This window comes from Furipterus horrens, unplaced genomic scaffold (genome assembly GCF_987537825.1).
Source record: "Furipterus horrens unplaced genomic scaffold, mFurHor1.1.pri manual_scaffold_17, whole genome shotgun sequence".
Classification (NCBI taxonomy): domain Eukaryota; kingdom Metazoa; phylum Chordata; class Mammalia; order Chiroptera; family Furipteridae; genus Furipterus; species Furipterus horrens.
In genome coordinates this window covers 21,849,547-21,872,316 of record NW_028327187.1, presented here as the reverse complement: position 1 = coordinate 21,872,316, position 22,770 = coordinate 21,849,547, and the positions used below count along the sequence as shown (strand labels likewise).

The 22,770-nt window shown below is 39.4% G+C and overlaps 1 protein-coding gene and 1 pseudogene across 1 annotated transcript in view; both read left to right on the top strand.

Moving 5' to 3' along the window:
• Window positions 1–10,524, top strand: part of ADGRG4 (adhesion G protein-coupled receptor G4) — a 154,468-nt gene extending 143,944 nt beyond the window's left edge. The window contains exons 22-25 of the mRNA XM_090264028.1: window positions 1,794–1,895; window positions 2,809–2,976; window positions 4,994–5,040; window positions 10,408–10,524. Of these exons, the coding sequence (XP_090120154.1) occupies window positions 1,794–1,895; window positions 2,809–2,976; window positions 4,994–5,040; window positions 10,408–10,524 (434 nt within the window). The remainder of the gene's footprint in view (window positions 1–1,793; window positions 1,896–2,808; window positions 2,977–4,993; window positions 5,041–10,407) is intronic.
• A 1,091-nt stretch (window positions 10,525–11,615) lies between these two features.
• Window positions 11,616–12,454, top strand: LOC149990651 (succinate dehydrogenase [ubiquinone] iron-sulfur subunit, mitochondrial pseudogene; annotated as a pseudogene).
• The last annotated feature ends 10,316 nt before the right edge of the window (window positions 12,455–22,770 follow it).

The following is a 22,770-nucleotide window of genomic DNA, read 5'->3' as shown; positions in this document are numbered from 1 at the left end:
TACCACATGGTTGTTTGTAGCTTCCTCCCATTGTTTCTAGTTCTAACCTGGCAAACACACTGAACAAGTCTAATTTGTCCTTTTCATGGCAGCCTTTTCAGATGATAGCGGCGACTATAGCTACCATCTCTCCCAACCTTCTATTCCCCACTCCAAGCTTTCTCTAATCCAAATACAAGAATTCAGCTCTTTCAGTCTTTCCTCAAGTCCATTCTTATTCTTATTTTCTTTAAGTATTCTCATTATCTTCTTAAAACAGTCTCTCAAACTGAGCATGGTACTGGTAGGAGGAAGGGCCAAACCAGGGAAGATGGCAGGAGACTCTCACATGCCTCAGTCAAGATTCTTTATTCCCACTAATGCCCTAGGTGAGGTGAGCTTTGGAGCTATTTACTGTTGACTCATGCTCAGGTTGCAATGAATTAAGACAGTTGTGACCCACCACTAATTGTTTACCTTCAGGACAACTGGCCAATGAGAAGGCAAGCTGAACATCGTTTAGAGAACAGAGGCTTCAAAAATGCACTTAGGACAAAAGAAATATTTTGGGGCCCAAGAAGGTATTACCAGTGTTGCAGAAGGCTGTGAGAGTTTGTGTATCAAGTGCCTTGGAGTTGAAGTCAACAAACAGCTATTGAGCTGCTACACATAGTACTAGAGGCAAAAGGAGAAGTGATATAAAGGTGAAAATGGAAGATATTTTATCCCTGAAAGATACTACAGCTAGGTGGAGAAATTGACAATACATAGAGAATAATATGACCAATACAGTATATCAAATATTATAACAAAGTGCTATTGGAATTCAGAAACGAGAAAGACGAGTTTCAGTTTCAGGCATCTGGAAACACTTTGTGAATAAAAAGATATTTACCATGGACCATAAATAAAAGTCAGGCTGTTTCTACCCCCAAACCTTAGAAAATCTAGTTGGCCTTCTAGGGCATTGTAATCAGGATCATCTTGAGTCCTACTTTTATCTTCCAAGGAGATATTTCAGAGGGTGGGGATGGGAAATGGCCAGTATTTCTGGTAGATAACTTCAGCTCCTCTACCCCACTTGCATGGAGAAATCAGGGCTGACAGTGAAAAATTAGGGCACCAAATTTATGTTCTTCACCCAATGTAATTAAGGTCAAAGAGCGTATGTATTTGTTATTTGTTGCTGTGTAACAATTTAACCTCAAGTTTTAGTAGCCTAAATCATCAAACACACTTTCTGAGGGTCAGCAATTCAGGAGAAGCTTAGCTGGATGGTTCTGGCCCAGGAACTCTTACAAAGTTGCAGTCAATATGTCAGCCAGGGCTGTAGTCATCTGAAGACTTGGCTAAGTCTAGAGAATCTGCTTCCAGCAAGGTTCACTCACATGGCTGTGGGCTGTGGATTGGAAGCCTCAGTTGCTCACATGTGGGCTTTTGCATGGGGATTTTATGGTGTCCTCAAGACACAACACTTGGGTTCCTTCGAAGTGAGTGATGAGAGAGAGAGAGAGAGAGAGAGAGAGATCTTTTATTACCTAATTTTGGTAGTGATGTGCCATCACTTCTGCCATATGCGAGGATGTGAATGCCAGGATGTTGGAATCACATTTCAGGGGATTGCTATCATTGTAGACCTGATCTCTCAAGCTCTAGGAGTGACATCAGCCCAAAGGGTGACATGAAGTCTTAATAGAGATCATCTTGCCATCACTGCCTTTGACTGGGATGCTAGAAAGATAAGCTCAGTCTTAGCATTGGTGACAGCTAGTGAAAAAAAGCTGAAAAAGACTGACCTTCTTCTTCTATCATAGGATTCCTCATTTTTGTGTTCCACTGTGTGATGAAGGAGAGTGTGCGGGAGCAGTGGCAGATATACCTCTGTTGTGGGTGGTTGCAATTGGATAACTCTTCTGGTAAGATGCCAGTTTGGGTAAGGTTTTGAATATTACAAGTTTTATAAAGTTAATCAGATTACCATGCCCCTTTACTTGAGTTCATACGGCATCAGGATGGAAATGCAGCTGTTTCCATGTCATGAAAATGATTTGTACTTATGTGCTGAAATGCATGAAGTCAGATGAAGGATGTGGCTTGGACTACATTTTAACTTAGTGAAGCTTCTCTTTTGGCCCAGGTTCCTTGGATTGCTTGCCCTTGCTGTCACCTGAGTCTTGATTCAATTAAAAGAACATTGATTGAGTGCCTACTGTGTTCCAGGCATTGTGTCACAGGTGCTTTCTGGCCCACAGCCAACAGTGGGTTGAGTGAATGTGTGAAGCAGAGTGATGGTGCAGGTGGAGAACTTGTCAGCATCCTTAACATGCCTGGCTAAAGGGCTGCCTGGATGGACCAATGGCCCTTTCTGCACAGTGGGAGATATAGTGGAGTCTGATGAAGCCTCTGAGAGTATCTCTCATCCAGGGAAACTGATTTTATGTGTATCAAAAGGCTCTTCCATCCAATTCAGGCAGCTTCCCTGAATCTTAGTATGAAGCTCCTTTAGGGAAGGCAGTGCTTGAACTCAAAGATTTTATAAGTAACAGAGATTTTATTCCTTTATGCTGGGCATGCCAATAACTTCTTGGTCCCTGTGCCAGGCCCTAGGAAAAGTAGGCATAATTGGTAGGTAAATTGGTGACTCACTTCTGCCTGTACAGTTCAAAATTATTTCTTACAGTTTAATAGAAAATCTGACTCCTTCCAGAACAAACACTCTGTACATCGGACTTTATATTTTTTAAACAGGATTTTGAGGTGTAATTTACCCATATAAAGTATAGAATTTGATGAGTTTTATGTTTTTTAACTTTTTTGATGTCATTTCAGATGGGAGCAGCAGGTATGAGCTAAATTTTGAGTATGAACAGAAAAGAGTGAAGAAAACCTTTGAGCACAAATTGTTGACACCATCCCTCAAGTCAACTGCAACTAGTTCCACTTTCAAATCTTTAGGCTCCACACAAGGCACGCCTTCAGAAATAAGCTTTCCAAATGGTGAGAGAAAAGACTGTGTTGTCTACACTTATATTTCAGAGATATTGAATTAATATGAGGCCACATACATGGTCTCAGGAAATACTTCTTCAAACCTAAAAGCACATGTGCATGCATATACATGAGCTCATTCTTGGCTAAGAAAGTGTGTATAAAGGCATGTAGTATGTACACAACTGGTGAACTATCAGACTAATGGAGGAGAAAAGAAACTGAAGGTAAAAAATCATGGGTAATTAAAAACAAGTGTTATTTATTACTAAAACCAGAAGGAATCTTAGACATTGTCTAGTGCAATTCCCTCATTTAATAGGTGAGCGACCTTATGCAGGAAAAGCAAAATTCCTTATGGACAGTCACTCAGCCCATCAGCTGAGAGCTGAAGCCAGGACTCAGGTCTCCTGGCTCTCCGGCTAGTGCTCACCACATTCTATCAAGAATAACCTTTGAACTGTGCAACACTCATAGTAAGCCACATTTATAGATACGGAGACAGGTGTTGAGGTGAAGATAGGTGTTGAGAGGGAGAATATGGGGAAATAATTGGTCTAAAGTGAAGAGAAAGGCAAAGAGATCAAGAACTTAAGAACTCAAATTGACATTGTGATGACTTTGTGTTCTGTGCTATCAGCTGGATGATGGTACAGCGGCCTTTGGTTGCTTTTTTGAAGACCAAAGTAGACTCGAATTCACACATGCAGAACACCCTTTGGTGGCCTGGCTGTAATCATTCTTCCACCGTCTCAGCACTGGCTGTAGAACTGCCTTATCTTCTTGTATTTTTCATTATGTTGGTTCCAAACAACAGTTCTATTTCTAAGGACTGCAGTCAATCAGGAATCAGCATGGTGGTTTTTTTAAAAAGCATCAAACTTAGAGTCAGAAGGCTTTGGCTCAAGTCCCAGCTCTGTCACTAACTCTATGACCTCAGGAATATTACTTTTCTATTCAGAGCTGTATTCTCTCTACCTTCAATTCAGTACTGTATAAGGCAACACTACTCTCCAGTTTAGGGTAATTTGACTAGTGTACAGAGAGTCTTGGTCTCCATTTCTATATGGAAAAATTGGTGTGTATGAAAAAAAATTTTCCTTGGCCAAAAGTGTCCATCAAACTCTGGCCAACTAACTTGCGGATATGTTCTGGTGCTCACGTGGAGGTACTGGGAGCCACAGTATATAGAGGGCAGGGGTTATGGAAGCTCTTCAGTAAATAATAGTTGGGGCTGATTGGGTAAAGTCACGTTTCAAAGAATAGATGTTTTTAAGAAATAGAGTAAAATCATTTTTGCAAAGGGATTTGTTAGTATTGGCTCCCCTGTTGTCCCTGTGGGATATTGTTTCATTAGCAAATATATGAATAAAATGTACACATTTTTTTTTTATGGGGAGCAGTAGCAAATTCCATGTCCAGGATATTAATGTTGTTGTACCCTGAAATAGATCCAGAGAACTAAGGCACCTGGAATTGTAAAGTAACTCAGCCAGTGGGGCAGATAGTCTAGCCTCTTGGGCCCAGATTCTAGAACTGCAATCTGGATGCTGCCATCAGATCTTTGGCAGCCAGAGAAGTTCAATTCTTATTAGCACAGAGTGAAAACTTGTGCCTTCTGTACCGCGAGGCACCTCAAGCTGGGAAATAGCTAAGCCTTCAGAACAAGAGTATCAAATTCACAGGGGATATAGATAAATGTGTTACCATTTTATGTTGTCTCTTCTGAAGGCCACTGAGGTTTATCCATGTATTTCCTTACCTACGTTAAGGTTACTGTGAATAACACAGTTTGTTAGTTACAATGCAGGAAGAACATATGCACTTGTAATTTCTAAACAATGCTATCCAGATGAGTTAATTCACCCTGAATCTATACTAAACTATTCAAGGAAAGCACAGCACCCTTTACTTCCTCTATTCATTTCTACATTAGATAAAATTTTCTTATGCTTCTACTATATGCGAAGTCCTCAATGCCGTGGCTGAAAATGTTTTTTCTTTGTTTGTTTGTTTGTTAATGCAGGTGACTTTGATGAAGATCCTTATTTTTCTCCCTTAACTTGTGATGTTGTATGTGAAGAGAATATCACCTGTGGAAATCAAAATGAATTCTGTTCACAAACAAAGATTTCTTCAATAAATCCCAAAAGAGATACCTGCCTCCCCCCACCCTCAGATTGGGGAAAATGTTGAATTTGTGAAGCCATCTGCTCCAACTTCATATTCCAAATATTATTTTGGAAGGGACAGAATGAGAGAGCATTTATTGAATATTAAAGTCAGAATAGTTCTCCTATTTATTATTATAGCTGTTTCTTTTTAGATAAGATTCGAGGTTGTAGTTATATTAGGGGAGAAATGTATACAGCTTTGGAAATTTAGTTTCAAAAATTCGAAGTGTCCACATACTGTTGAAAGAAAAAAATCAAGATCAGGGTTCTTACTCCCTTGAGAGTCAGACAATTTCAGGCAGCCAAAATTTCTGGATACCTAGTTGATCTGACATCCACAGAGTAAGTAGATAAGAAGAGCCACAAGGTGGTACCTTCTGGGGGAAAAAAAAAAAAAACACAAAAAAACCTCACTATCCTATTGGCCTGTCATGACAAAGCACACATAATCCCCATCATCCAAGTCATTCTTTTGATTGAAGCCCCTTGTTAAAATGTAAACATGTTTTGTGTAAAGGGTGGCTCATCAATCCATAGACACCTACGAATTCCCTAGTGGGGATAAATTTCTCAGCCAAGACAGTGTGTGAGGCAACAGGAAGCAGGATTCTGAGGAATATAACAGAACAGGAGCTGTGTGAAGCTGGAGTTTCTCTCCAGAGAGGAAAGAACAGGTGAGGGTAAGCAGGGCAGTAGGAGATGGAGACAAGAAGAGTCACCCAAAGGCAACAGAGTGAGCACTGAAAATGAATTTTTTAAAGAGATTTATTTATTTTTAGAGAGAGGGAAAGGGAGAAAGAGAGGGAGAGAAACATTGATATATGATTGCCTCTTGCATGCCGCCAACCGGGGACCTGGCCCACAACTCAGGCATGTGTCCTGGCTGGGAATCAAACCAGCGACCCTTCAGTTTACAAGCCGGCATTCAATCCACTAAGCCACACCAGCCAGGGCTGAAGATGAATTTTGCCTGCTTTACATTATCATGACAGGTGGCCTTCTTAATCTCATTCCAAATACGTACTCCCACCAAGGCTTCGCAACCAGGCAGGCTGCTTGCATTTGGCCTTGGGTAAAAATGAGTAAAGAGATGAACATTCTGGTATCATTAATTGCCTTTAGGGAGTGAAACAAGGTATCAAGAGCATGAAAGGAAGGGAGATTTACTTTTCACCCTATTCCTCTTTATATCTTTCAAATCTTGTACTGAGAGACTATATTACTTCTTCAAACAATAAATAAATGTATACATAGATAAATAAAGACCATTGGACCCTTCCAATGAGAAAGATAAATTCTTGGTTTTCAGTACCATGCATCTAGTCTCCCATTACCCTTGTGAGTAGGTATGATGCAGTGAACTGTGGAGACAACAGACATGGGTTTGAATCCTAGCTCTTGACAGAGATGTGACAGATTTCTAGATGTGAAACTTGGGAAAGTAATAATAGTATACCCATCCTCAGTTTAAATGATATGAAGTCTAAATTTTCTAGCATAGTGAAACACAATATTTTTAACCTTTTTCTCTTTTTAACCTCCACCCACTTACCTCTTACTCCTTTATGGCCTCACCCACCATGTCTTCTCTATGAATGGTACCACATTGAATCCTTCTTTAAGTAAGATTTACCACTGACTACTAAATAAACTGGAGAACTGGTGCCTGTCACTGGTATAAGATTCTTAAACTCTTCTTTGTCCCCTCTGCCATCCCATATAATATAAAAAAGTAGTTAGGCCCTTAGGCCCCTGGTTATATGCTTCAGAGTCAATCACCTGGCCTATGAAATTTTGCTCACATGAAATCCCACATCCTATGTTCCCCATAGGGCTCTGTGTACTTTTTTGTAGAGGAAGGTGAGCCAGTGAGTGAATAAGGATTAATACAAATGATGAACAAAATATCTCAAATGTTAGAAAATATCTTTGAACTGACAATATTGTCACTTTCATTCAAAAACAGATTTAGGGATAAAACTTGGATGTAATTAACACATTTACAAATGCATACCTCTGCAAATGCTTTGATTTGGAGAATCAGTTTTGGCTGTGAAAATGCCCACGATTGTATTTATTTTCAGAGAGTAATAGGACTCTGATTGTTCTGCTGCTGCTGGAATAATGAATGTACAGCCTGTTTCTAATGACCTGACATGCTGTGAAGAACAGAAATGCTATTTTATAGAAAAGTTCATGATTCCTGTCATGACTCCACTTGCTAATTAATAAAACATGGGTTTACCATAAATTAGATGGCAGCTTGAAATTATAGGGAAAACACTGATTAAATATCTATCAGGCATCCTGCTCTTCCTGGGCCCACAAAATGGCTGACACTTCTGTGAAGACAGACCCAAGTGACTATGGAAAAGAGACCTTTGTGCTGCTTTCAATCAATAATCAGTTCCCAAACATTCCCTGAGTCCTGACATGAAGAGAAAGATTCAGAAATGTCATAGCTATGCCATTACCTCCAGCAACTTACTATTTACCTGGGGAGACCATATATACACATTGGAATAGTGAATGATTAAAGTAAGGATATGGTGGAAGAGAAATGTTTCACTAGCAGGAAATGTTGCAGTGGTTATTCAGGGCTGAGAGTAAGGTATTCCAGTTTTTTTTTTTTTTTTTTTTTTTTTTTTTTTTTTTTTTTTTTTTTTTTTAGGGTTACAACTTGGGTAAGGCAAGACTCTGTTTCCAATACCATGAGCAAATCCTCATTACTAAGTCAATAAATTTGCAAAGCCCCTTGGAGCTTTCAGGGTACTGGCTCTGATTGTGCTCTGGGTACTCTGTGGGCAAGCTGGAAAACACTGATTAGTACTAAACTCTCTCTGGAGCAAGTTTGAGGAAGCTCCTGCCCAGGACCCTAATCCTTACTGGTTTTTCATAAGTCCCAAAGGTGACAGTGACAATCTGTGATGGTCTACCTCCCTTGTACCCAGGAATACGGGAACGTGGGGAGGTGAAGGGGTAAAAGGAGGTAAGGCTTGTATCTTCAACAGCTCATGCTTATGGCTAATTGGTATATTTCTGGCCCTGACCTTCAAAAATTTAGGGGACACAGAGAGTTTTGAGCAATGGAGGAAGGACCTAGTTATAAGTCTGTTGATTAGGCAAAACAAAAGAAATGGATTAAATTCACATTTACCATGTTTGGCACCTTGTAGGCATGCCATAAACATTTGTTGCATGCATGTGTGCATGCATGAATGAATGTATGAATGAATGGTATAAAGCACATGAGTATATGAAAACAATGGCTGACTTTTCCTACTCTAGAGTTTCTTATCTTACTGCTGAGTAAGCCTATATTCCCTAGCAATACTTAGGCTTCATAGGGCAGGAACCTTGTCTGTCTTGTTGACTGCTGTACTGTCAGAGCCTACCACAATGTTTCAGCCAAGGTTCTTTGGTTGCCAGCAATGGAAATAAAATGTTGTTGAACTGACAATATTGTCAGTTCTGATTACTCAAAGGAAAAGAAATTGGTTGAAAGGGTTTTAAGAACTCAATAAATTTATGGCAAAGTTAGAGAAAAGAGTTTGAAAAAAGATAGAGGTCTATAAATCAAAAATCATAGGGGTAGTACCCTATCAGAGAATCTTCTTGTGAGGGTACTATTACTGGGAAGAATAAACTGTAATTTGTTGTAGACCCATGTCACTAGATTAAGATTTAGAATCTCATGAATCTGCTTCTGATAGGCTGAACAGTGAGATAGGATGTGGCAGAAGAAAGTCACATCTTCAAGGACTCCTTTGGTTTTGATAGTTGTAGGACAGGAGCTTGAATTTACCATTCCACAAAGAATACCTATGCTGGGGGAGAAACCATCCTGCAAAAAGAAATTTGGATGCTATTAGGAATGGATGAGTAGGCAAGGAAAACCCACATATGCCCACTACATACAATATTGAACTGAATGTATTTTACTTGAATGAATGGCTAATTCAGTACCATACATCTTCAATAAGAGTACAATAATGCTTAGAAGAGGTGGTCTCTTGCCCACCCTATGTGCCTCATTTATGTATTCATTTATTTTTTTTTAAGGCTTAAGGTATAACAGAATGTTTTGAGAGAGCTTCAGAGCTCAATATAAGAATGATAGCGAAGTGCTATTAGAAATGTGATTTAGGGATAAGACTTGGGTGTAATTAGCAATTCTACAAATACATACCTCTGCAAATGTTTTGATTTGGGGAATCAATTTTGGCTGTGAAAATGCCCATGATTGTATTAATTTTCAGAGAGTAATAGGACTCTGATTGTTCTGCTGCTACTGGAGTACACAGGTTGACCTCACTCTAAGAAAAATCAATATATAAAATGAGCCTAATTGTCTATGGTGTTGCCATATCTCTCCAGAGGAATTTACAACTGATTACTTTCTTTTATGAAGGTACTTCAACCTATAGCTTTCTAAGACTTTCCCTAAATATTTGAAAGTATATTTTGATCCCTACTTCTAGGATTCTGTAGCTCTGATTAGGGAGAGCACATTTGTCTAAGAAGAAAACAAGAAGGAATGCTACTTATCTCCTCTCCCTCTTACTATGCTAAAAGCGTAATATTCACAACTGATTTCCATAGGAAAGGGGAAGACATATGACATTCAAGGCTTGGCATTGGAGGACTGCAGTGTGGCTATTTAAAAAATCCAAAAGAAATCAATAGTGTTAACTTCAAATATTAAAAAAATATTTCATCCTAATAAATAAGAAAACTACAGATGTTTCCTGAGAATATGCAGTCTTATGAAAATGATTATGCAAATAAACAGAAAGTTGGCACTGGCAAATTCCCAAGTTTCTAAGATTTACTTATGTTAACCTAATATTCATCACAGGAACAATGTTGAGGATTTTTGCTTATACCCCATGTCACTTAGATGTGAGGGGAGGCAAAACTGAAGAATATGCTACATTAATAGGGTGAAGGCACTCAAATCAGTGGACATGTAAGATAGATGGTTAGATAGATAGATGATAGACAGATAGACAGATAGTTGTTACCTTCAGACTGCTAGCCAGCTCCTCCATCATGCTGGCTGTGGGCAGCAATGGGGCTAGAAATGGAAATGAATCTGAGTTGCAGTGAATTTTGATTAAGACCTAGTTCATGTGAAAAAGATTTTTTTTTTAATCCTTAGCTCACAAATTCCCTGAGGAATGGAAAACTTCAGAGACAGTTACAGGGGAATAATAAAGACCTAGGGTAACGGGCTCCATAAATCTTCAGACACTGGCCCTTTCAGGGATTGAGGCATAGGGGTGTACTTTATAGCGGAGCAGACTTCATCAGCGAGCATCATCTGGATCTTTTAGTGGACCTCAGAAATCAGGTTGTGAAGGCTGACAACGAGCTGGATTAGACTCTAGCTGTCTTCCACTCAACATAGTCTTTGTGGGGAACCACTCCTTATGGTTTAGGGAATTGTAGCCCCGGCTGTGAGCCTGACTTGCCACCCCCCGCCCCCTGCCCTGCTTGTCTTTAAGTCTCAACAAAAGGCTGTGCAGGAGACATAACTGAAAACCATTCAGAGGGTTTCCATGGGAATTGGATTTAAAGAATGCTTATTATGCTTTAGAACTTGCTCTGCTTTTTTTATCTCTTAGTTAAGAATAAACAATCTCTAGCAAAGAATGTATGAAACCTTGCACCAAACACCAGTGTGGCGTCAAGATGTTTAATAGACCCTGACACAGACTGGTCACTGTGCCCTCTGTACTGGTGCTTGTAATCTGTTATTGTCAACTGTAATCCAGGCTCCTAAAAGCTATTGGTGATTCATAAATTTGACCTTGTATCTCCAATGCATATTCTTCTCAATAAAAAGCATGAGGAACGGAGGTCTTGTGCTTTCTCAACTAGAAGGAACAGCCGCCTCCCTACCCCCCAGACAAAAATACAGTGTCCTGGGAAAGTTTGTTCCACCGTGGTCATGAAACCTATGCTGGACAGAGTAGTTTTCAACCAAGCCTAGGACGTTGGAGGCAGCTCCGCCTCGAGTCTTCCTAGTCTTTCTCCCACTTTTTTATTACACTCAAATGGTAGTGTAATATACATACTCTTCTGTACCTTGACTTTTCAAATTTTTCTGTTGTTGTTTAACATTTAGCTATATATCAGGGCATGAAGAACTTTTTCTAAAAGGCTGCATTGTATTCCATTGCATGGCTCTACCATAACCTTTTAAACAGGTTTTCTAATGATGGTTTCCAAACTTTTGCTATTTAGAGTAAATGATGCAATAAATAGTGTCATGCAGATTAAAAATAAATAAATCAGGTTGTGAGCATGAGGTTAGGGAAATATTTTCTAGTATTGGGGCTAGTGACTGTGAAGGTAGTGAGTGGTTTCCTCTCTGCCTCCTTTCAATCTGAGTCCAGAAATGTGAGCAACTAAAAGTTTCAGGAAGATTTAACATTTTTTAAAATCTGTTATCTATCTTTGCCTTCCCTACTCCCGCCCAGGAAGCCGGAAGCCGCCTCCCTCTCTGTAGTTCCTAGGCGACTAGCGGATCTTGGGTGGACTTTGGCTCGCCACCCCCGTCCCCCTCCTGTGCTCAGCCGGACACCGGGGAGAGCGACCTCGGGGTTAAGGGGAGGGGCTCAACGTCAGGAGCCAAGATGGCGGCGGTGGCCAGAGTGTCCTTGAGGCGCCGGTTCCCGGCCACATCCCTTGGCGGAGCCTGCCTGCAGGCCTGCCGAGGGGCCCAGACAGCTGCAGCCGCAGCTCCCCGAATCAAGAAATTTGCCATCTACCGATGGGATCCAGACAAAACTGGAGATAAACCTCGTATGCAAACTTATGAAATTGACTTGAATAAATGCGGTCCTATGGTGTTGGATGCTTTAATCAAGATTAAGAATGAAATCGATTCTACCTTGACCTTCCGAAGGTCATGCAGAGAAGGTATCTGTGGCTCTTGTGCAATGAACATCAATGGAGGCAACACTCTAGCTTGCACCCGAAGGATTGACCCCAACCTCAACAAAGTCTCCAAAATCTACCCTCTTCCACATATGTATGTGATAAAGGATCTTGTTCCCGATCTGAGCAACTTCTATGCTCAGTACAAATCCATTGAGCCTTATTTGAAGAAGAAGGATGAATCCCAGGAAGGCAAACAGCAGTATCTGCAGTCCATAGAAGATCGGGAGAAACTGGTCATTACCCCCATTCATTGTCTTGGTTTGAGGAATTTCATTGCAAAGATGTTTTCCGGGGAGTGTGCCGTGCAGAGGTGGGGTGGGCAGCAGCATGAGGTAATGCAGACCATTTAGTGTGACTCTGGAAGGAACTTCAAAAGCGTCCGTCCAAGGGCCGAACACTCATCCTCCCAGGGCCTGGTGGGTAGTGTGGGCCCATGAAGGGCCAAGGGGGGGCCAAGGCGCTGGAGTGCCTGTGGCCCAAGGAGCAAGTTGTTACCATGTGGCCACGTGGGTTCTAACAAAACCAGTATGAGCATTGCCCCACCTGTAACAGGTGACAGCTAAGTGAGCATTGCGCTTTAACACATAGGCAGAGAGAACACACTGCTGTCTGCAGTCTGCCACCTCCCTGTTTTATAGGTGGGAACGAAGTAGTTAGTGAGTAAACCGGGCCTAGAACCATAACACCGGTGTCTGGTGGTTGGCTGCCTGCCTCACTTTCTCTCGGAGTCACCGCTCCTGTGTCCAGGCTCAGAGGCTTTGGAAGGGAAGGAGTTACTGTCGGTTCTTAGTCTCCTTGGACTACTTCCACCTCCTCTCAGAAGGGTCTGATTATACGCCACCACCACCACCCCCCCAAATGCTTAGTGTCCTTGTGGAGAAGGGAGGCGGGGCAAATGGAGATGGACCCCAACAAGGTCTCTACGGGGGGCCAAGGACCCTGGCACCTGTTATTTTATCAATAAATACTAGTTGTGTGAATGAAAAAAAATAAAATAAAATAAAATCTGTTATCTAACCAAATATAGCATGCTGGTCATTAACAGGTGCTTCTTCTGTGTCTTTTCTATAACATAGATGATAGATCAATGAATAAGCTACAGTTCTGCCCCTAACAAACTGGAACTGTCTTTGGGGTAATAAAACATCCACACCTATAGCAATTTGCCCATGATAACACATGTTAACTCTTCAAATTGTGTGGTAGAGACCTTTAGACATAATAAACAGTAGCTACTTACATAATTATGGGTTAATTACACAAATATTTATTGAGTATCCAGTATGTTTGAGGAACTGAACAAGACAGAGACAGTTCCTACAATTGTCTAAGGAAACAAAAAAAATTAAATGGGCAATAATAATACAGTGTGTGATACTTTCATGCATTATTATTAGTGGTTCCAATTTACACAACTTGTGGGAAGACAAACAAGTATAGACTCTTTGGAAAACTGTTTTGTAGTTTCTAGTGAAAAATTAACCCTGGCCTTGTGGCTCAGTTGGTTGGAGCATCATCCTGTACACCAAAAGGTTGCAAGTTTCATCCCTGGTCAGGGCACGTACAGAATCAATCCCCCCCCACCTCTCTCTCTCCTCCCCCCTTCCCTTCCTCTGTCTCTAAAAAAATCAATAAAACATATCCTTGGTGAGAATTAAAAAATAAAAAGTTAAAAATACTCTATTAACTAGAAATTACATTCCTAGTTATAGACCTTAGAAAAATGCAAATATGTGTCCAAAAAGGACTTGTACATAAATGTTCATAGGCACTTTATTTGTAACAGCCAAATAAATGAAAAAAACCCAAATACTCACCAACAGGTGAATGGATAAATGAATTGTGGGATGTTTATACAATGAAACTCTATATAAGAGTAAAAAAAAAAAAGATGAACTATGGGTGCACACAACATGGATAAATATTAAAAATATGTTGAGTCAAAGAAGCAATACACAAAAGAGTATATAATGTATGATTCCATTTATATCAACAAACAAAAATAACTGATGATTATAGGAATCAGAATAATGGTTATCTCTGAGGGAGGTGTATATACTGAGAAGGTGCAAAAGGAAAGCTGGGTTGCTGGAAATGGTATATACTTTGATCTAGATGGCGGTTACACACAGGTACATATAAACATACAAAAGTTCCTCCTGCTGCACATTTAAAAACACTGCACTTTACTGTGTGTATGCTATCTCTCAATTAAAAAGTAGAAGGAAAAAAGCCATACAAGTTTTTTTAGGGCACATTTGCATTATCCATCCAAACTTAAATGTATGTATGCTTATTACATAAATCCCATCCCTGGCATGCTATCCTAGCACAGAAATGGAAAGGTTTATGGGCAAAGTTACTTATTGCAAACCTGAAATAGTGAAAACTGGAAATAAGGTATATCAATATTATAATAGTTAAATAAATGTAAGCTATACATAATATGTGATAATATGCAGCTAATAAAAAGAATAAGTTATATCAATATGATTAATAATATAAAGATATCCACAATATATTTTATGCTAAAATGGAAGTTTAAAAACAGTACATATAGTATGATCAAATATGTTTAAAAACAAAACTTTTGTGTGTATGTATATGCATATATATGCACCCAAAGAAGTCTATAAGGATACACATCTCCTTGTTAATAGCATTTTACCTCTGATTGGATTGGGCTTTCACTTTTTATTTTATGTACTAATATATTGTTTTAACTTGTGTAACAAGCATCTATGCTTTGTAGTTTAAAATTTTAGTAATGATAAAAATATATAGTGTAAATCAAATAGCTGATAATGACATTCACTCACAGAAAGTAACAGTGGAGGTGATCAGGGGGAGATTGTTGAGAAAGATGATAAATTCAGCCTTGGACATCTGATTTTGAGATGCCTGTGGGACATTCAGGTGGAGATGCCTAGAAGGGAGTTGGATATGTAGATGTGCAGCAGATGGGAATGGTTAGGAATGGAGACAGGGATTTTAAGATATGCATAGCAATGAGTGAATTGGATTATAGAGGGATAGTATAGTGAAATAATAGAGGCAAATAGATATAGAAATGAGGAACACCAAGGGTCAGACAGAAATGGATAAGCCTGTGAAGGACACCTTGAAGGAGTGGCTAGAGAAGTAGGAAGAAAATTAAGAGTATGAAGTGTCATGCAAGCCAGGAAAAAGATTCATAATGGACAAAGTACTCAATAATGATCATTATTAGTGAGGATGGAAGTATGGGGAAAGAAACTGGTTTTCTGAATTTAGTTACAAGGAAACTTTGGTGAAATTTAAGAGTTTGAGTGTGTATGGGGGCCAATATAGTGTTTCAATAAATTTAGTTGCTAAATTGCAGGAGTTGGTGGTGGATATAGGGGTAACTGGAAGGGATTAAGGTTGAGAGAGGTTTTTAAAATATAGTATTAAAATCAAAAGAGTTGAACACACTTAATGGTGATGGGAAGTAGCTAATAGAAGTGTGGAGGTTGAAATATTGAGGGAAAGAGGGTATAATGTAGTCAATAGAGCAAGGAAGGAGGGGGTGGGATCCACAGCACAGATGGACAGAAGGTGAGGCATTCCATTGTAACAAGAAGGAAGGAGAAAAGGGTGCATGTGGATACAGGCAAATTTATAAAGTTCATAATAGGGAGCTATTAAGGGAGCTCTCATTTGATAGCTTCCATTTTTCCTATAAAGTTAGAGGCGATGTAACCTGCTGAGAGTGAGGAGAGAAGTGATGATGAAAAAGGTTCAAATTAGTTGCTATGGAGAAGAGGAGGAAGCTCTGAGTAGGGAAACAGAAGAATTTGTAGGCTTGAGATCAAAGACCATGGTGTGCATCACTTGGGAGGACTGTGTGAAGTCATCTCCTGGAAGTGAGAGTAGAGGTGGAGGGTCTACACAATGTCAAAGTCTCTGATCAGCTGGATTTATTAATTCAAACAAGTCAATTCAGTGAAGAAAACCCACTAGCATAATTACTTTGCACTACAGGAGCCCAAATCATGATTACTGACCCAGCTGAAGCATTTGGATTTAATTACATTACCTGAGGCTCTATAGCATGCTGGAGAAAAGGAGACCCTAACAGTAGCACTTCATCATTCTATCCACAGCTCAGAAACAGCTCCCTTTCTTATTCGCACCCTCACCAACAGTTCTTTTCTAAATTGGAATGCTTCTTATCACAGCGTTATTTATGGTGACAGGGAGTTTCAGGCAATAAGGCGTTCATCAATGAGAGAATGGAGAGGTAAAATGAAGTGGACAAACATGTTGGACTAGTTTTCAGCAATTAGAAGCAAGGAATTAGATGTACATAGAGCAACAATGCTTGGTGAAAATAGAAACAGAATAACATATATAATAATACCATTTAGAGAAATCAAAAGGACACTCACTGAAAACGATACTACACATTCTGTAAGAACACATACAAAAAATATATATATAGTCATTAAACAGAACAGAATGGTTGCCAATGAGGGAGGGAGGAGAATGTGAATGAGGTATCAGGATGACAGGGAATAAAGAAATCAACAAGATGCCAACAATAATAAATGAGTCAGGATGTGGGTTTGATTAACTCAACTCTCTGCACCTAAGGCACTAACTAAATCCAGACATATTGGGTTGACCAAAAAGTTTGTTTAGTTTTTTTTTTTGTACAATATTCTAGTAGTGCTTAGTTGTATTTAACTTCATTTGAAACAATTTTATTAGACTGTATTGTGACAGCTGTCATATCAGCATACATTTTTTTAAAAAAATCAAAATTACTGCATTTTTGTACAGCCATTTTAATATTGAAGATGGAATAAACTATGCAACATTTTTGACTTATTATGCTTTATTATTTCAAGAAAGGTAAAAACACAACTGAAATGAAAAAAAAAAAGATTTGTGCAGTGTATGGAGAAGGTGCTGTGACTGATTGAACATGTCGAAGTGGTTTGTGAAGTTTCTTGGTACTATTGACATCTTGGCCAAATAATTCTTTGCTGTGGAGCTGTCTTATGCACTGGGAGATGTTTAGCAGCACCCTTGGCCTCTACCCACAAGAAGCCAATAGCAGGAGATAGTCGACATATTCAAAATATCCAAATCAATAAATTTGTTGGTAAAAATGAAAAATGTGTGTTTTATTTTACAGAAAAACCTAAAACTAAAACATTTTTGCCAACTCAATAAATCAATAAAAATACTTTTAAAAAATTGATTATGTTGTTACAGTTGTCCCAATTTCTTTCCCCCTTGTTCCCCCCCTCCTTCCAGTTGTCCCCCCCTTAGTCCATGCCCATTGGTTGTGCATATAGTTCTTCTCAACATCTTTCTATCTACTCCATTCTCTCCTACTATGCTTCTTAATTCCTGTACCATCTCCCTCCCTTTTTCCCCTTCCCCCTCCCTGCTGACCTCCCCCCAATATGTTCCCTGTACCTATAATTCTTTTTCCCTTCTCGTTGCCTATTTAATTTGCCTTTGTTTTAATCCCCTAGCTTCTGTTGTTGGTTATTGTGGTACAGTTTTCATTTTAATGTTCATAGTTTTGATCCTCCTTCTTCTAAACCACTCCCTTTAACATCTCGTATAACAGTGGTTTGGATCTAACAAAGTCCTCCAGTTTTACTTTGCCCTTCTATTCTGAATGACAGCTTCACTGGATAGAGTAATTGTGGTTGTAAGTTTTTGCTTTTCTTTACCTTGAATATTTCTTGCCAGTCCCTTTTTGCCTGTAACGTCTCCTTTGAGAAATCTGCTGATAGTCTAATTGGGACCCCTTTGTACATAATTCTTCTCTTCTCTCTTGCTGCTTTTAAGATTCTCTCTTTATCTTTAATTGTTGACATTTTGATGATAATATGTCTTGGTGTGGTCCTCCCTGGGTCCAGCCTATCCAGAACTCTCTGTGCTTCCTGGACCTGTAAGTTCATTTCCTTCCCCAAGTTAGGGAAGTTCTGCTTCATTATTTTTTCACATAATTTTTCAATTTCTAGTTCTTCTTCTTCACCCTCTGGCAATCCGATAATTCGAATGTTCAATTGCTTATAGCTGTCCCAGAGGTTTCTGAGCCTCTTAGCATATTTTCAATTTTTGTTTCCTTTTTCTGCACTGGTTGACTGTTTGTTCCCTCCCTATGTTCTGATTTGTTAATTTGATCCATGGCTTTCCCTTCCTCATCACTTGTCTTGTATGTATTTTTGTTCATTTCAGCAGGACTAGCCTTCATTCCTTCCCTGGCTTGATTCAGCCCCGCTGTTAGGTCTGTAAGCTGTCTTGTAACTATAGCTCTGAACTTAGCCTCGGAAAGATTCACTATTTGTTCATCGGTCAAGGCTTTTATTTGTCTTTTTTTTTTTTGTTTTTTTTTTTGTTAGCTGTGTGGTTGGTATTTCAATCATTAATTCTGCCATTCTGACTGTTTTGTTTATCTTTCCTTCTGGGGTGGGGCGCTGTCACACCTCCTACACTATATTGGGCGGAGCCCCATGTGCTCATCACAACCTGGCGACCTTTCTCACCACCCTGTGGCACTTTGTGTGGGGGTGGGGGTCCAAGATGGATTCCTGCTGTTACTCTCCGCTGAGAAACAAGGCCGCCTCCCAATGGGGTCTGCCTTCCTGGGCGTTGGAAACGCGAGCCAACAGATCTGGTCTGCAGCCGGGGCCAGCCCCCAGGCACTTCTCTCCTCCCCCCAAATACAGGTGTCTGCTGACCGAGTCCGGCTGTTCGCTGCTGCGGCTGCTGCCTCCAGCACAGTTCGACCTTTCTCAGCCACATGTTCGCACTTCCTACCCATCCGGACGAGCACCACTTGTTTATGTCTTCATACATTGGACTTCCATGTAGCTTTATTTCCAGGAACTTCTTATTATTTTTAGTTTTGCAGTAGTTGTAATTTTTCTTAGTTGAAGAGGGAGACAGAGCTTGTCAGTCTATGCCTCCATCTTGGCCGGAAGTCTCTAAAATCTAAAAACACTTCTTAACCTTTGAAGATTTTGTTTCAAACAACACCTTTATCTCCAATCCAGAATAATGGGTTTACACGGGATCAGAGCTGGAGAAGACCATGCAGACCATCGAGGGTTGCCATTTACCTCACCACTTATTTTATAGATGAAAAACTGAGGCCATGAGAGGGGAAATGACTTGGCTAAAGTCATACACTTAGTTGCAAAATTTAGACTAGAACCAGGTCTCCCAAGTCCCATACTCCTTCCAATAATTCTTAGTTGTTTTGTTGTTACTGTTGTTTGCTTCTTAAATGAATTCAACTCCATCCTATGATTTTCACTTCCTTCATAATTTTTTTAATATAAAAACATAAGCAGGCAATAAGGCATACTTCCCTGCAGTGCCTACACAGGGGAAGAGTGGTTAAAACCAGTGAAACTGACCAGATTACATGCTTGAAAGTATTTGAAAAGTTTGCTAAACAAGTCAGTAATAATAATAATAATAATGCAATCCCTACTGCACTGTAACAATGCCTCAGAGTGCCTAGAAAAGCATAGCGATATTTATCAGTATGCTTATTACCACATGTTGACACAATTTGAGTATAACAGTTCCTCACCCTGAGCACCCTCACTTATATACCCATGAGCCAAGTGAACATGCAGTTTCTCTAGGTACGTGGGTAATATTGTTCTGTGACACCTGTTTGATATTGTTTGGTGTTTCCCCTTGCCTTTCCCCCTACCACAAGTTGAACTCCAGTTTATTCTACAATATATTGCATGGCCTACTCAAATCAATATTATTTATGACAGTCATCATCATAACATTTTGCATCCTGAGTTGTAGCAAAATTACATTGCTTTCTTGGCTTTCAAGAAGGGTTCAGGGCACACCTGCTGAGTACCACTTCTCTAGGCTACAATAAGAAGCTGTAAAATGAAGTGGTTAAGGGCATGTATTTAGTAGCAGAGAGACATAAGTTCGAATGCAAGGCCTACTACTGTGTAACCAACCTCTGTAAAGATACTTAAGCTTTTAAATTCAACCCAACAAATACTTATTGGTACACTATATGCAAAATACTTTTCTAGGTGGCTTGGGAGCATAGTAGCAAAAAAAACTGATGAAAATCCCTGTCCCCATGGAACTGACATTTTACTAGGGGAGATATAAACAAACAATTAACATAATAAATATGAAAATTATGTGATACGTTTGAAGGGAGTAAGTATTATGAATTAAAGAAAAAGTTGAGAAGGGTACTTGGGCATTGGGTTGCTGTGGAGAGGGTGCAGACTGCAACGTTAAATAGGGTAGTCAGAGTAGGTCTTGTTGAAAAGTTGATGTTTGAGCAAAGAGGAAAGGTAATTAGCTACATGGCTACCTATGGTAAGCAGACATATTCCTATTGAGATTAAGTAACAGGGATGTAGCAGTGAAAGAAATAAGAAATGGTTGAAATGTGACTTTATCATATTCTGATATATTTTGAAATTGAATTCATCATGATTTCATGACAGATTTGATATGGTGATTGAGAAAAAGAAAGATATCAAGAATGATCCCAAGGATTTTGGCCTGAACAACCAGAGGATGGAGATACTGCCCACAACTGATGAAGGGTATAGTTTGAAGCAGGCTTTTCTTCTTTCTTACTTTATTATTGTGAGGAACGACCAGAATCAGTGTTTCGTATATATAGAGATGCCTGTTAGAAACCCTAGTAGAGATTAATATTGAATATCCACTGTAATTGAAAGATTAAAAAACTTCAAAAAATATCCTAATAGAGATGAAGTTGGATGCACAAGTCTGAAGTTCAAGAGAGAAATCTGGGCTGTAGGTAAAAGTATGGGAGTTGTAGGTATAGAGATGACCATGAGACTAGATGAGACCACCTAAGGAGTGAGGGGAAACAGAGGAGAGCTCCAAAGACTGAGTCGGAGCCCCCATAGTACTAAAAAGTCAGAGAAGGGGCACAACCAGCAAAGGAGACTAAATAGTGATCAGTGAGTTTGGAAGAAAACCAAGACACTGTGGTTTCCTGAAAGCTAAGGGAAGGAAGTGCATTAAGAGGGAGGGACTGATCCATTTAAATGTTGCTTATGGGTCAAAGAAGATTATGACTGAAAAATGAGTCATGTATTAGAAATGTGGAGGTTATTGGTGACTTAACTGGAGAAGGTTTTTTTGAAGTGGTAGAGGCAAGAACTTGATTAGAGTTGCTCTAAGATTAAAATTGGAAATAGGGAGTAGAGATGATGCTCTAATAACATTTTCTGTGAATGGGAACAAAGAAATGGGTGGTAGCTGTCAGATAAAGCCTTAGCTCCCTCCTCTGTGAAAAGGGATCTCTCAGCATTATTGAAAAAAAGTAAAAAGATTCAATAACTTTTTTGAGTATTGAGATAGTACATGTAACATATCTATCACATAGTAGGCATTCAATAAATAGTAGGTATTATTTATAATGTGAACACCATAACTAAAAGCATATTCTGATATCTTTTAAAAATAATAGATTTTAATGTCTTAGACCAACAGATGGGTCATTGTGTGGGGGAACAAAAACATCTCAGAATAAATTTTGCTGTAGAGCACATCAAACCACATTTCACAAGATGACCTCCAAAGGACATACCTGTTGAGTTTTCATCACATTTGTGTTCTCTAGGATATAGTAATTGTATGTAACTACCAGAGCCCTAGGAAAAGAAGTTTCTTTTAAAAACACAATCTTCTCTCTAAATGGGACAAGCACTTCCATTCGTGAGCATGTCTCTTGAGTATGACAAGGCCATAAAGTCACCCCCCTTATTTCCTGCGTATGCATTATTTTTTCCTCTCTCATCCCCTAATTGCCAGTTAAATGTCACAGAAGTAAACTGACATCTGAAAATTTTCTCCTGTTAAAGCCAAAGCTTCTTCTAAAGTATGTTTAAGATAGTGAACAAACATTACATAAGCTACAAGTTAAAGACTGAGCAGACCTGAAGAGAGTGAAGCTGTGAAATAAAATAAAACTTAAAGTGAAGTTAACCGACAAGTATGTATTGACATACACAATAGGTAGAGTGCTGTATGATAATTAGGCATAAATGGTGAACAGTTGACATGAGTGATTCAAATTAATTATTCTTTCACACAACCAAGCCTGATTGTTTTTCTTCTTTGTTAATTTTCTTAGCAGTAATATTTCAATTAATGATGATGTTTTCCATAACACCAATTGTATTGTGTTTAGTTGTTAATCCCTTCATGTTTCAAAGAAAGGGGCTTCTTCCTTTCTAAGACACATACTTCCATCACCTCCTCAGGAGACCTACTTCCATTAATACCCTTTCTGCCATTACCCAAATCTGTCTCTCCTTACTCGCAATGCCCAAAACTCTGGCACAGTAACATTCCTCCCCAGAACCTGTCTCCTCCTCAAGCCACTACTCCATTCTTGTTTTTTTCAACACCTAATTCCTCACAGTCCCTAGTTTCTTGTTTTGCAGTCATTCGTCCTTCTTGTACATCCTATGTCTTTCCTTTGCTATATCACTGAAACTACTATGGTAAAAATTGCCAAGTACCTGTTAATTGACCAATCTGATAATTTCCTCTAAGCCTTTAGCCTTTTCAACCTCTTGTAACATTCAAAACTATTAGTGATCCCTCCATGCCAAAACTTTATCCCCTCCCCCAGCTTCTTTGACACCATTCTGCC